The 14,323-nt window shown below is 38.0% G+C and overlaps 2 protein-coding genes across 2 annotated transcripts; both read left to right on the forward strand.

The window, feature by feature from the left end:
* The first annotated feature begins 1,594 nt into the window (after positions 1–1,594).
* Positions 1,595–6,019, forward strand: LOC112193478 (mRNA-decapping enzyme-like protein). Its single transcript, XM_024333645.2, has 8 exons — positions 1,595–1,981; positions 2,101–2,141; positions 2,243–2,292; positions 2,703–2,847; positions 3,340–3,396; positions 3,893–4,013; positions 4,818–5,303; positions 5,601–6,019. Exons 1-8 carry the CDS (start codon positions 1,823–1,825, stop codon positions 5,655–5,657), a joined length of 1,116 nt encoding a protein of 371 aa, XP_024189413.1. The 5' UTR covers positions 1,595–1,822; the 3' UTR covers positions 5,658–6,019.
* A 1,475-nt stretch (positions 6,020–7,494) lies between these two features.
* Positions 7,495–9,332, forward strand: LOC112193386 (small RNA-binding protein 11, chloroplastic). Its single transcript, XM_024333528.2, has 4 exons — positions 7,495–7,711; positions 8,669–8,737; positions 8,827–8,933; positions 9,002–9,332. Exons 1-4 carry the CDS (start codon positions 7,597–7,599, stop codon positions 9,107–9,109), a joined length of 399 nt encoding a protein of 132 aa, XP_024189296.1. The 5' UTR covers positions 7,495–7,596; the 3' UTR covers positions 9,110–9,332.
* The last annotated feature ends 4,991 nt before the right edge of the window (positions 9,333–14,323 follow it).

Consider the following 14,323-nt stretch of genomic DNA (forward strand, 5'->3'; position numbering starts at 1 on the left):
AAGTGACTACTTGATTGGGAAGGGATATGCCCGCGCATTTCCATAACAAGTTTCGGATTCTATGGCGGTTCATGTTGGACATGATCTTCATTAGAAGCCCTTAATGAGTTAAAAGAAATTGCTGAGCACTTTAAATCCGAGTTTGAGATGAAGGATTTTGGGAGAACACGATTATGTCTCAGTTTGGAACTTGAGCATCGTGTTGATAGATACTTAGGCATTTTGACAAGGTCAAACCTTCAAGCACCCCCATGATCGTCCGTAGTCTTGATCCTGAAAATGATCCTCTTGGTCTGAAGGATGATGACGAATCCTCTTGGTCTGAAGGATGATGACGAAGATGTGCTAGGGGCAGAAGTGCCTTACTTGAGTACAATAGGTGCATTATTGTACTTAGCTCAATGCACAAGACCAGACATCTCAATTGCAGTGAACTTGTTAGCTAAGGTATAACTTTGCGCCAACGCGATGCCATTAGATAGGTGTAAAAGATATCTTTCGATACTTGAGATGTATGATTGATATAGGCTCATTCTATCCCTACAGAGAGACGATGGATTCAGACCCATCACACACCAGGAATGCCGCCAACACTAGCCTGCGTCCACTATCCCCATCCCAAAACGATAAGCGTTTTGGAAGGTTTTTCTGATATTGAGTATCTCTCTGACCCACACAAAGGTCATTGCCAAACTGATTAAGTATTCACCATGGGTAAAGACCATGATATCTTGGAGATCTACAGAACAGACCCTAGTCGCTATATCCTCAAACAATGTAGAGATCATTACTCTTCACGAAGTGGTTCGTGAATGTATATGGATTGGATCCATAATTACACATGTTCGAAAAATTGTGGTTTGAAGTCTACCATAGATGAGCTTATGAGCATTTAGGATAATGCTGCTTGTTTTGAACAAATGAAACAAGGTAACATCAAAAGCGACAACACCAAGGATAACATACAACAATAAACTCTCCTCAAGATCAAAGTGAATTAGATTCAACTTGAGGACAGTGCGGCATACTTGCTCACTAAGTCATTGCCTAAATTCCACTTTCGAGAAACATGTTGGTAGCATCATTTGCGGAAGTTATCTGAACTCCCATGACCGTAGTCATCAGGGAGAGATGCAGACATTAGGGGGGAGATGTCTACATGTATGGTCTAGAAACGTGAAGGGTGTGTTGTGCTCTTTTTCCCATTCGACCGAGGTTATTTTTGTTTCACTGGGTTTTTGTTACTCGGCAAGGTTTTTAATGAGGCAACGAGAGGAGCACCACGTTTGGGCGACATAAGGGGGAGTGTTCAAATAAATCAAGAATTTGTGTCTGGCCCAAACTCTAGGTTACTTGACCTAGTTGTAATAGGGTTTAGAATTAGAGATATTCTCAGAAATATTTATAGATATCCGATTAATTGTACGATTATACAACTCTGATTCTATGTCCTCTATATAAAGAGACCTCCTATTATTAATAAAAGGACGATTCAATGTTTCTGTTTTTCTTAAGCACATCCAAGATATTATCGATATTTTTAGACCCTGATCGCAATGCCTCATTGTGTGTGACAAGAAAAATGGGCTTGGGGAGGCCCTTGAACGAGAATGCGAGGTCCATTTTGTAATCTCACAACAATAATAAGAAGCTGAGAAAATCTGTGCAATTGAAACAGTGGCAATTTTCCATTCCAATTCCATCACCCGCATATTTCTCTCTCAGACTCTCTCTCGCTCTATAGTTTGCTTCTGTAGCTTTGCCGGGAAAATTCGGAGGGGAAAATCTGAGAGCAGCTAGGGTTTAGGTCGAATCAAAGAGAATGTCTCAGTCGGGGAAATTGATGCCGAATCTGGATCAGCAGAGCACCAAAATGCTCAATCTCACCGTCCTCCAGAGAATCGATCCCTTCATCGAAGAGATTCTCATCACCGCCGCCCACGTCACCTTCTACGAATTCAACATCGACAATAACCAATGGGTCAGTCAGTCAGTCACTTCCTTACCCCCCTCTCTTTGATTATTATTATTATTATTATTCACCATATCCACTAGTAATCTCAACCCAAATTTCTCTCTCTCTCTCTGGGGTTTTTGCAGAGTCGCAAGGATGTTGAAGGCTCTCTCTTTGTCGTTAAGAGGTAATAGTTTCGATTTCTTTGTGCCTTTTTTTGGCAGTAGCCCTCTATTACCATTTTGCTAATTCCAACAAGTTGTTGATAGTTGGCTTACCTATTGTTAGGAATACTCAGCCTCGCTTCCAGTTCATTGTTATGAATCGGCGTAACACAGGTAATCTCACTTACCTGCTTAGGATGTGTGGTTTTTCGTTCAAGATTGAGTACATTCTTTTCGGGGTTTGCTATCAATCTGCATTGCCAATTGCAGTGACATTTGTTTCCTCTCGTATTTATTAAGTGGTCTAAGTGTGCGTACATAGATTTTGAGTGTTCAAATCCATGGGTGACTGGTTGCCTGTATCAAGAAATTTCTTTTTTGCATCTTGTTCAACGTATAGTGGTTTTTATTTGTTCTTCTAGTTTGTAAACACAGTTATTTTCGTTTGCGTTATTTTAACATATCTTTTGTTTCTGTGGTTAAATATTATTTTAACGTACCTGCATATGTCTAATGTATATTACCCTATAGTTGTTGCAGTTTTTTTTTATTTTATTTTATAATTATGTCTTTATATTATACAGATAACCTAGTGGAGAATCTCTTGGGAGATTTTGAGTATGAAGTTCAAGTTCCATATTTGTTGTATAGGAATGCAGCTCAGGAAGTTAATGGCATTTGGTTTTATAATTCACGTGAATGTGAGGAAGTTGCAAATCTCTTCACTAGGTACAGTATTTATCTTAAATTGGTTTTGTACTTCACGCATGAATGTGAGTGTTTTTATAAATTCCATCATTAGTTTCTAGGTAAACATCAAGTTCAACATGGCAAACTTTCAGTATTGAACAATGTGAGTGACCACGTGAAGTGCTTCTTTGTTTGGCATGGTTAATAGGTGCATATATGATTTGCACTTGGAAGAGTTTGAGATTAGTAAAGGTTATAAGTTCTAGATGCATACTTGCTTAAACTTTAGAGTTGATATTATAAAAGAACAATATATGATGCGAAGTACAAGAACAACATCTTTTGAAATTATTAACAAAAGTGCCCCTCATGTCCATGCACAAAGATGGTGGATGTGCACACAAAGCATAGCACGAGATTTAAAGCAGTAAATGCTGATGCTGAAATGACTAGAGTATCATAGGTCCATGCATTTATACACATGCAAATATGTGCTCTATTACACAAACTAACTGTGTTATTTTTTTACAGGATTCTTAACGCATACTCAAAGGTTCCTCCAAAGTCCAAAGTAGCTTCTAGCAAAAGGTTTTCTGTCCATTTGCTGCCTCCCCTTCTATAAGCATTGAACCATTATTGTTGTGATTCAATTACAAATTTTGTCTTTAAAATATGTGTATTCAGATTGCAGAACCTTTTCTGCATTTTTAGCCGTATGAAGAATTAAGTGTGGACATAATTTCGGATAATTTCGGTTCATTAGGAAGCCTTTGGCTTCATAGAATTGGAACAGGGGTACTTTCTAAGTCTGTGATAAGCATTTTAACAAAACATCTTATATGGTTTATTTCTTCAAAAAAAAAAAGATATATGTCGTGGGAGGTGGATTCTTCTTGCAAGATAATTATCTTGGTATGGATCCTCTTTTACTGTCACGATCATGCAGTTTTGAGATTGTTTTGAGATCTCATGTGTCGATTGTTTGGGAATGACATGTCATGCTCTCTGCCATATCCAGAGTTGGATTCTTAGTTTGGTTTTGTTGATTGCGATCTCTAATTATTATTTGCATATTCTAATGTAGTGAGTTTGAAGAACTTGAAGCAGTCCCATCGATGTTGGTCATGGAAGGGCCACTGGAGCCATCATTGAATGTCACTACTGCCAGTGAACCCCCTGAAGATTCATCCTTTGTGAACTACTTGGTATGATGTTGGCGTTTTGTGAGTGAAATGTTGTGGTGATCTGCTAACGTTTATGTCAACTTTTGAACTCCTAAATTTGGTTTTCTTATACAGTTATACATCATCTGATTTGTTATATCTAAACTGTTATTTGCATTGTTGGAATGCTTTTAATTTTTTTTGAAGAGTGAGGTTGTCACTATTTCTTAGGCACACCTGAATAATCTGTCTGGATGATGTTCCACTCAAGTCCTGACCCCTGAGCTATTTGGTTCTTTACTGTTGAAGACTTAAGTTTAATCCTTTTTCTCAAAGAGATTTGCATTGGTCCTAGTATATACTAGAAATTTGATGCTGCTTTCAATTTCTTTGATCTTGTGGAAACTTTGGGTTTACAAATGCAGTTGCATCTTTCCTTTGATGCTTTTTTTTTTTCAGAAACAATTCCAAATAAAATTGTGGATGTTAGATTCAGTTGTAGAAGTGAGATTGGAATTATATCTAATAGAGTTTTCTATTTATATGGCATATTTAGAATGTCAAACCTTTAGCAGGAAGGTTTCACAGTGAATAACAAGGTGAAATTATGAAAAACTTATTTGACTTGAGAATTATCTTTTAGCGAAATGGGGTTTAGGTTGGTGCAGGAGAAGGAAAGTTATCTTTCATGCTCTAAAATGTTTTATAATGTAGTGTAAAGTCACCTATTAATGTGTTTGCATGCTGGCATGTCACACCGTTTTAGTGTGCTGTTCCCTTTTTAGTGTATCTTTAGCTTGTTTCCCATGACGGTTGAGCATTTTTGTTTTCCTATTCTTACTGCAGGCAGCTATGAATATTGGAGGTAACACTTCAAACATTGCAAATTCAAGACAGCCCTATCCTTCTTCTGGAACTGCTCCTCCGTCTTCCTATGCACCCAACGTCGTTTCATCTCCCGCACCATCCCCACTAGTACCAGCCCTTTCCCTTTCAGCCTCATCTACACAAGCACCTTTGCCCGGTACATCTGATTTAACAACTAGCAGCAGCCGGGTGGCTAATCTTATAAAGCCATCTTCCTTTTTCCCTCTACCTGCTTCCTCATCTTCAGTGATTGTACCTCCCATTTCTTCAGCTGTGCCTGTTCCAACTGCCGGTGCTCTTCATCCTCCTGTGAATTTGCAACGCCCATATGGCACTCCAATGCTTCAACCCTTTCCACCACCAACGCCACCTCCATCTTTAACTCCTAATGCTCCTCCCACTCCCAACGATGGGTCTCATATAAGCAGAGAAAAAGTTCGGGATGCACTTCTGATGCTTGTTCAGGTATTATATATATAATTGTCTCTTTGCATCTTTATGATTATCTAAAACTTACCCAACCTATTAAATTTATTTCAAGAAATCTTTTTGAATGAATTAGTGTATTTTATTATACACTAGTTTTCCTCAAAATATTTCTTGTCGAGTGTTGCATCTCTGTTGCTGCTTTCTAAGTAATAATGTGGATTCTATATATCTTTTGGTTATTCACACTAGATAGTATGGACTCTGATGCTTATATGTCCTTGATGTAAAAGTTTTCTCAAGTATTGGCTGACTTATGTGCTGTTATTCTGATAGGACGATCAATTCATTGACATGTTTCACCATGCATTGCTGAAAGTGCACCATACATGAATAACTTAGCACAACCTGTGGGCTCTTCATATGCAAATTTGATCGAGTACAAATTTATGTAGAATAAGTTATGTAAATAGTTATTCTGCTTCTGTCCTGAGGAATAATGGCAGCAAAACAGCTTAGGTGTAACATCCAATCAAATTCCTCCGCACTGAGCTTTTCAACTTTCATGACAATTTATCGACTTGGGAGGTTTGCAAGGATGGCACCCACTTTGCTATCTGTTAGTCCATATGTATCTCCCTTGGAATTTCATGTCTGTAACATTTAGTAGTTTTTCTTGGGTTGTATTAATTGTATTCAAACTTACTGTTATGTGGACCTTCTGATTATGAATGAATTAGTTCATTTGCTTTTCATGGAAGCTGATTAACTTTGTTTTGTTTCCGAAATCCCAAGGCCAAAGGTTCAGTTTTTGGTCCGGTTCATTGTACCTTGGAACTCGGTATCCAGGATATGGCCGTGCCAAATCTGAAAATTAGCTATATCACAAACCAAATGGTGCTTTCATTTCAATTATTCCATCTCTTTCAAGAGTTTGATTCACAGGGTGATAGTATTGGAGTCTACGTTTTGGGAGTTGTTATCTCCACTTGGTGCTAATATATATATTTTCTGCACTTTTGACGAGCGTAACAAGAAAAGAAAAGAAAGAAAAAAAAAAGATGTATATTGACAATTTGGGTGTTAATAACAGCCCTTATTTTTATCCTTGTTTTTTGTATCCCACATAATGTGTAAACTCTGACCAATAGCTAGAGAATGTTCCTCAAAGAATTCGATTCCTGTAGATTCATTCCCCACCGTCTTAGGGACCTTGGCGGAGTTGCCACACAAATAGTGATCATAGTGGTGTCATTTGAGATTGCTTCTAAAATTAATGTAAGTAATTCTACACTAATAAAAGCGTTTTTGCCGGCGTTTGGCTTTTGAAGTTACAGAAGCATTCGCTGGTGGTTTGGTAAAAACTTATGGAAAAAAAAAAAAAAAAAACCACTTCTAGTAAAAGCGCTAACAAAGGTACTTTCCACTTCAGAACTTGCTCTTGTGGTGTGTTTATGTCGGCGCATTTGGCAAGCCAGAAATGAAGAGATTTTCCAACAAAAATTAGGTTGTTTCTTCTCTTGCTGATTTTCTTTCTGCTGCACTTGTTCACCCAAGCTCAGTTCATATGGTGGCAAATGGTGATAAATGGTTAAAACCCTTATTCCTTTTCTCAAGCTAAATGTATGCGGTGGGGTAAATGTTGCTACTGGTGGGAAAAGTTTGGGTGCTATGTTAAGAGATGAAAATGGTGATTTATTGTTGGCAGTATCTAAGGGAATGGTGGGGCGTTTTGGAGCAAAGGCTACTTAACTGTATGCTGCAGCTTTAGGACTACAAGTTATCTCTCAGGCGGGCTTTCAATCTTTTAACATCATCTTTGAGTCTGATGCCTTGTTTGTGATTTCTGATCTTACTAAAGATGAGGTTGATTTTTCTGTTGAAATTTGTCTTGTAGAAGAGGTGAAGAATATGTTTCACCTCTTCAATTAAGTTGTTTGTACATGTTGCCCTAAGAAATGTAATCAGGCAGCGCATATGTTAGCTTGGAAAACACTTTTGTTTCCTGCATTTCAAGTTTGGGTAGAGGAATTGTCACAATGGCTCTCCGACGTATTGACCGCTGATGTTTGTATCTAAGTTGCTTAATAGAATATGCAATTTTTTTTCTAAAAAAAATAAGAAAGAAGTTTGCTACTTTCTGAAAAGCCTCAACAAGACCCAGTTGTTGTCTACAATGTGAAGCCCAGACCCAAACCCAAACCCACCTATTTCAGGAGACCCATTCAGTCAGAAGTCAGAACTTTCAGAAACAGTAGCAGAAGGCAGGGAAACACAAACACTAGCCGCCCCAGCCTTGTTCCTCTCTCTGTTTCATAGTAGGCATATATCAATGGCGCTGCTTAGAAGAGCGGTGAGGTCGGGCCCTAGTTTATCATCTTCCTCTCTTATTCCTCCGGCGATTCTAATCTCTTGCCGGGCACTAACTACTAAGCTCTTCGTCGGTGGTATAATCTCTTTCCCTCACTCTGCTTTTATCATTACCTCGTATTCTTTACCGTCTTTAATATTAAACCCTTCTCTGCCTGTGGTTTCTATTTGATATCTAGCTCTACTTGAACAAGGGTTTAGGGTTTTGTCAAATCATAGTAATTGAATTAAGTGGTGGAAGAAATGTTTGTTACAGAACTGTATATGGGGATTCTGCCACACAAATTTTAAGCCAATCCAACGGTAATTAGGAAGCGTGGTGATTACCACCACCCTCATGTACTCTCTCAAGTTTTGTATTACATCTATTTGAAGTTCAAACATTTATGAAGGATTTATTACAAGTTATGCATTCTGGTTACTGTGTGGAGAAATGGACAGCTGAACAGATAGAATTGAGTGACCACTTTACATTCGGTGAAAATGGGTTTTTTGCAGGGCGTTCTCTGACTCTGTACTATCAGCAATGAGCTTGTATAATTTGATCTATTAATAGCTTCTTCGAGAAAAGGTTATCTGTCTTGGGGTTGCATTGTTTGGCTGGTGAAGCTAGGTGTGGTTTTCATTAAGTCTACTCTAGATAGCAACAGCAACAATCACTCATCCAAAGTTTATCTTATGGCAAACTAATTCAGAGTTCTTGCACTGCATATAGTCATGAAACTGGTGAGACCATTTAGTTGGCGTCTATTATTAGAAGTGCCCAAGAGTAGAGGGCTGTCCCTTGTTTATAAAAGGGACCCTTTCTCTCCTTTGATCATTAGAAAGGGACCCTTTCTATTTTTAGACGCAACATAAATTCTTGTTTTCTGTGTGATTGCGGTATTCTCATTTCATCAATTGTTCATTCAATTCTTGACATCAGCAATAACTACCATCCACTTAATTCTTTTTCCTGCAAACTCTTTTGTTTGTTGATATCTTAGTACATTAACTTTTCGTAACAATTTTTTTTTTTTTTCACCATGTTATAGGACTATCATTTTACACTACGGAAAAGGGATTACAAGAAGCATTCTCTCAGTATGGTCAAGTGGTTGAAGGTGACTTGTGGGAATATTCACATAATCATTTCCAAGTGTAAAGGACAGCAACTGTTTCTGAACTCTTAATTCTTCATTTGTCTTGGCAGCTCAAGTAGTATCAGACAGAGTCTCGGACCGATCAAAAGGATTTGGATTTGTTACCTTTGCTTCACAAGATGAAGCCCACAAAGCCGTAGAGGAGTTGAATGGAAAGGTAGTTTCTTGTTTTGTGCATATATATTTTGATTGTAGAGAGTGAAATAACAGATGATAAATTGGCAGGCGCTGAATGGGCGTGTTATATTTGTGGACTATGCAAAGCCCAAATCAGATTATGGTGGTGGTGTGCCAATTGCAAGAGGACCTCCAGAACCGAAAATTGACGGCTGATTTACTTATGAAAGGATAACTTACTGCTTTCTTGCCTGTCACCGGAAGCAAGAACATACTGAATTTGCAGGACTGTTACGAAGTACAAATGCAGTGGATTGTGCTAACGGATGCTCGAATTATTTTTATTTTTATTTTTTGGTGGGTGATGCTTGAAGTTTGGACTGATATGTGAAGGGGCTGTCTGTGTTTATACAAGCATGTCTTCTATGTGTTTCTTTAATGAAGAAAAACAAAACAAAAAAACAAAAAAACAAAAAAAAAAAAAAAAAAATATATATATATATATATATATATATATATATATATATATATACAGATCCTATCTAGAGCTGATGTCCGCTTTGAAATTAAAGTGTAAACTTCAAGGTTTAGGTCGCTTTTCGGTCGCATATTCATATCTCGACCGTTCAGTTTTTAGGTACTAGTGTACAAATCATCTCTGCAAATTTTTAGCCAAATTGATGATTGTTAAGGCATTGATTATTGCTTTAAAGCTAGTACGGTTCAAGTTGACAGATTCAGTCTGTCGATTGGTTTAAGCGAGTTAGATACCTTAACGATAATCAATTTGGCTGAAAATTTGCAGAGATGATCTATACACTTGTTACACCCTATATCCAATTACTTTTTTTTTCTGAGTCTAAAGGAATTATTATACGTTTTACCGTCTTTGAATTCAATTTTTATCAATTAAGGGGTTGCTAGAAGTTGACTTTTTATGGGTTAACAATTTGAGAAAATTTCCTTCACGTAAGTTGTAGGGGACGTTAAATCGAGTCTGTGGACATGTGGTACACTTAAATTGGAGTTTGTATATGAAAGTTATAACTTAAAATGTGGAAGTTACTGTTCATGGTAATAAAAAAATATATATGGAAAGTTACCACTGTAGGTTTCCATTTCCGGAAACCCACGGTAACTTTCTCTCTCCTCTCCCCCGACTCCTTCCTCTTCAGTCCGATTTCGTCCTCCTTCGAATTCTTCCGTTTCCGGCCGACCCACGACTGAACCCGGACACCGGCAGGCTCGCTTTCTCTCCCTTGTCAAGTCAGGGGTGGTGTTTTGCGGTGGCTCGATTGAAGGAGCTCGAAATTTAGTTGTGAAGTTCACTGTAGCCAAACAGAGGTTTCGTCGATTTCCGGCGATTCCGGCCGTTTCTGGCCGCCAAACCACTGTCGAAGGCGCGGTTTTTGCCAAGGATCGTTTTGCCCCTATCCTTGAGCCACGATTTGCAGTGTAGAAGGAGAATCAAGGAGAACCCGATCCTAGGGTTCTTGAATTTTTCTGGAAATTTTTCAACGTCTAAATTGGAGCTCTTCCAGGTAAAATTGGAACTTGTTGTAGTTGAGAAAGCGGTTGGGTCTGTTGAGTAGGTGGTGTTGCCAAAATTTGGTAGCCATTGGTGGTGGTTGCCGGTGGCGCATGGACCCCACGCGCGGCCACTGTGGGTGGCATGTAGAGCTGCGTTTTATTTACTGTTTTGGCTCCATAAATCCTTTAATGATTGTAGAATTTTATACATGAAGTTTGGTGGAAATTGGAGGAATTACGAATTGAGCATGAATTGTTGATTGTTGATTTACGTGAATTCGATCGCCGAATTTCATTTGAATTACTTTAGAATTTATATATCGATGAATGAATATTATTGGAGAATTATGGATGGATTCGATGTGAATTAAGGAGTTGGATTTTGAAGGGGGACGTTCTGAATTCAATTTCTAATTATCGTAGAGTTAATTTCCGTCCTGTAAATATATTTTTACGAGTGCTATTCGTACAGGACGAGAGGAGTCTTCTTACGAGGAAAATATCGAGCGACGTCAGGATTGACCATATACTGTGAGTGGACTTTTATTTTCAAAGAATGATGCATGCATTTATTTATTTGTTTCAGAGATGATAATTTTTTTATCGTATTATTTTCTCGAGCATATGGTTATTTTTGGAAATGGTTTTGGATATTTGATTATTTGAAGATTTTATGGCGTGCGGGGTCACGTCATTGGAATGTGCTTATTTTCTCTTATTTATTTTTGAATTTGAGTTTATCTTGACGTGTGGGACACGTCATGGGAATTCTTTTGCGAGAGTTGGGGAAGCCTTATGTATTTATGATTTTACTGTGGTTTTCGGATTTTATTTTGCCATACTTTGGGTGACTTATCATTGCTAGCTTTGATCTTCCGCCTTTGTGGCGAGGTGATGGGATCACCGAAGCCCTCCGCCTTTGTGGCGCTGGTTACTGTCTCTGTGACAGTAATTCTGAAGCCCAGTATCCTATCGCAACACTTAGTGGCGTAAGGGTATATTACGGGAGTAATGGAAGTACTTTAGCCTGGGAGGCTATCACCCGAGCCTGAGAGGCTCACTTGTATGGCTATCGTTTTCCCCTACTCACTTTACTATTTTTGACTAGCGGGGCTAGTTTGATTTCCGTTTAACCAGCGGGGCTGGTCTTATTTTCTTGAGTATCGGAGTTTCAATATTTTCATTTAGTGTGTGACTAGCGGGGCTAGTCGGTTTTTCTTGTATAGAACTTCTCTTGTTTGGTTTTCCTTAAACGTTGCATGCATCGGGAGTTTATAGAGAAATAAATGGGGAAAGTATAAAATTCCTTTTGTTTAAAATTGTTTATTTTTGTCCACTCACGCTAACGTGTTTTAAATTACTTTTCCCCTGGGCCCTTCGGTTTCAAATGCCCAGTTTACAGAATTGCTGCTCGGCGTTCAGGAGTGAGCCATAGTGACCGCATCCGCTTCTGTCATCACATTCCGTAGGTTACCTGTTTAACCTGTTGTACTCTATGTTATTTTATATTCCTAGAATTGCTCTGATTACTGTGGGATTTGTGACCCAGACTTGTAATGAATTATATTTGAGGTCTACGACCTAACTTTGGTGAATTGTGGTATCTTAAATCTTGGAGTTTCTTAGACTTGAAGTATTTGATATACTATTATTATCTTTGAGTTTGAGTTGGTTGAATTATGGGAGCAGGGTGGCTCCAAGAGTATGTGGTTGGATTTGTTGGAGGTGAAATTTGTTTTCCACAGGTTTTTGGGTTGTCCATTTTTTAAGGGAGGTTATGCCGAAATTTTTGGTAAACTTTCTTTAAAAGTGGGTCCGGCAAGGCCATTTCGGATTTCAGGGTGGAATCCAGGGCGGGCCTTGTCAACGCTAGTACCTAAAAACTAAATGGTCGAGATGTGGATATGCAACCGAAAAGCGACAAAAAACTCGAAGTTCACACTTTAATTTCAAAGCGGAAATCTGCTTTGGATAAAATATATATATATATATATATATTTTTTTTTTGTACCGCTTTTCTTTTCCTGATCCACGTTCTCAATGTTTATGGTTCCTTAAGTTGGATCGTTGCATTGAAATGGATTGCTTCGGTACGTGTGAAATGATTCTCTTGTAGAGTTGTAGACATTTTATTAATCTATCTTTTATTTTGTGAAATATGTCCATTTATACAAAAGTGAACGTGTAATTACCCATCCACTACCCAACTCTGCTTGTTCCGGTTACATAACTTGTCTAAATAAGAGGATCAGCTTTTGAAGCACACAATGGTTACTGTGAACTCAGAGAGTAGACACCTACTCAAAAAACAAAAATAAAAACCTGGATAAATATATGCAAACACTGCCGGTGGACGATTTGGAGAAGGTTTAGCTAAATTTGTTCGTATTTATGGGGTGTGAGGAATGGTATGCTGCAGGGAACAAAGGTTGGCGAATCTGTTTCGTTGTTGGAGCATTGTTTGGATTTGCATCAGGAGTTCAAGGCGGCAAACATACCAAGAGCCAGATTACATACAATGAGGCATCAGAGGATACATTGGAGTCCACCTGATTTGGGGTTTTGTAAGTTGAATGTAGATGGGGGAGTAACACAAAATGAAGATAGGAGTGTTGGTTTTGTGGTACCTAATAGTTTGGCAGAATGATGAAGGAAGGTTTGAAGTTTGCCATTAATAGTTTGGCACCTGATTTGGGTGCTAATACTAAATTAATATTTGGCCTTTAATTTCTCACCTTTGGTTAATTACTGAGTTAATTGCAATGATGAAGGAAGGTTTGAAGTTTGCGGTTGATGCACGCATGCGGTACCGATAAGATCTTTTTTCAACCCACAAAATGCAACAAGGTAGCTCATGGTTTAGATCAATCGATTTTGTATGAAAATGCTAGTCTCTATTATATAGAGGAAGGGCCGGAATGGCTAATGAAGTTGATCCAATCCGACTTACTTAATTGTAACCTTTCTTCACATTAACGAATGGTTACTGATTTGATCAAAAAAAAAAAAAAAATTTGCGGTTGATGCCATATTCTGCCAGTAATGTTGGAAAGTGATTGCTTAGAACACTGTGCCAAAAAGGCCTTCAGACGACAGAACAGTGTTGTCGTCTGAACGAACAAAAATGTGTCGTCTAGTACGGTGTTGTCTCTTGGAGGCATCAGACGACATAAAAAAATAAAAGTCTTGTATTGTCTGATGAGTTTTGCATTTTGGGAACATTGTGATTTGTATCTTTAAAAGCATTCAAACAACAGTTTTGTATTGTCTGATAAAGAAAACAACCACAGTATTTTTTAAATGCTATTGTGTGAAGCATATTTGCAAGACTTATTTGTGTGGTCTGAATGCCCTTAAATAAGAAATATGAAAACTCATATGTAGTGTCTTCTCTCATACAACAACAATTAAAGGTTGTGCTAATTTACTTTAAACGACAATTATATGTGGTCGTAAAGAGCATCAGAGGACAATTAAGTGTCGTTGTAGGGTAGGTTTGTATGACATTTAAGTATTGTGTGAAAGGTTTTGAAATTATACATATGTGATGTTGGGAAATGGTTTAGACAATATATATCATATTCTTTCTGTTATGTCAGTCTCATTACGACGACAATTTACTGTCATTTGAGATTATTTAGACGACAAATATTTGTGGTTTGAATATAAAAAGGACCACTAATAGTACGTGTTTTATATTGTCTGTAATCACGTCCAATCACACTTATTTGTTGTTGTTATACACTTTAGCCAATACTTTCATCTAACTTATATTGTTGTTTTGTCTTTCAGACTACAATTTTCTGTTGTCCCATTGTGAAAAAGACAATAGACTTCTTATTGGTTTTTGTGTTGTGTCTGTGCAGCTGCAACCACACTTTTTGGTGTGCTTTTGTTGTA

The sequence above is a fragment of the Rosa chinensis genome, chromosome 3 (assembly GCF_002994745.2).
Source record: "Rosa chinensis cultivar Old Blush chromosome 3, RchiOBHm-V2, whole genome shotgun sequence".
Taxonomy (NCBI): domain Eukaryota; kingdom Viridiplantae; phylum Streptophyta; class Magnoliopsida; order Rosales; family Rosaceae; genus Rosa; species Rosa chinensis.

What these genes read in the sequence shown, in the direction of transcription:
- LOC112193386 (XM_024333528.2), top strand. Translation starts at nt 7,597, where the DNA reads ATGGCGCTGCTTAGAAGAGCGGTGAGGTCGGGCCCTAGTTTATCATCT. An exon ending in TACTAAGCTCTTCGTCGGTG is followed by an intron (nt 7,712 to 8,668) that starts GTATAATCTCTT and finishes ACCATGTTATAG; the next exon opens with GACTATCATTTTACACTACG. An exon ending in TAGAGGAGTTGAATGGAAAG is followed by an intron (nt 8,934 to 9,001) that starts GTAGTTTCTTGT and finishes ATAAATTGGCAG; the next exon opens with GCGCTGAATGGGCGTGTTAT.
- LOC112193478 (XM_024333645.2), top strand. Translation starts at nt 1,823, where the DNA reads ATGTCTCAGTCGGGGAAATTGATGCCGAATCTGGATCAGCAGAGCACC. An exon ending in ACATCGACAATAACCAATGG is followed by an intron (nt 1,982 to 2,100) that starts GTCAGTCAGTCA and finishes GGGTTTTTGCAG; the next exon opens with AGTCGCAAGGATGTTGAAGG. An exon ending in GTTGCAAATCTCTTCACTAG is followed by an intron (nt 2,848 to 3,339) that starts GTACAGTATTTA and finishes ATTTTTTTACAG; the next exon opens with GATTCTTAACGCATACTCAA.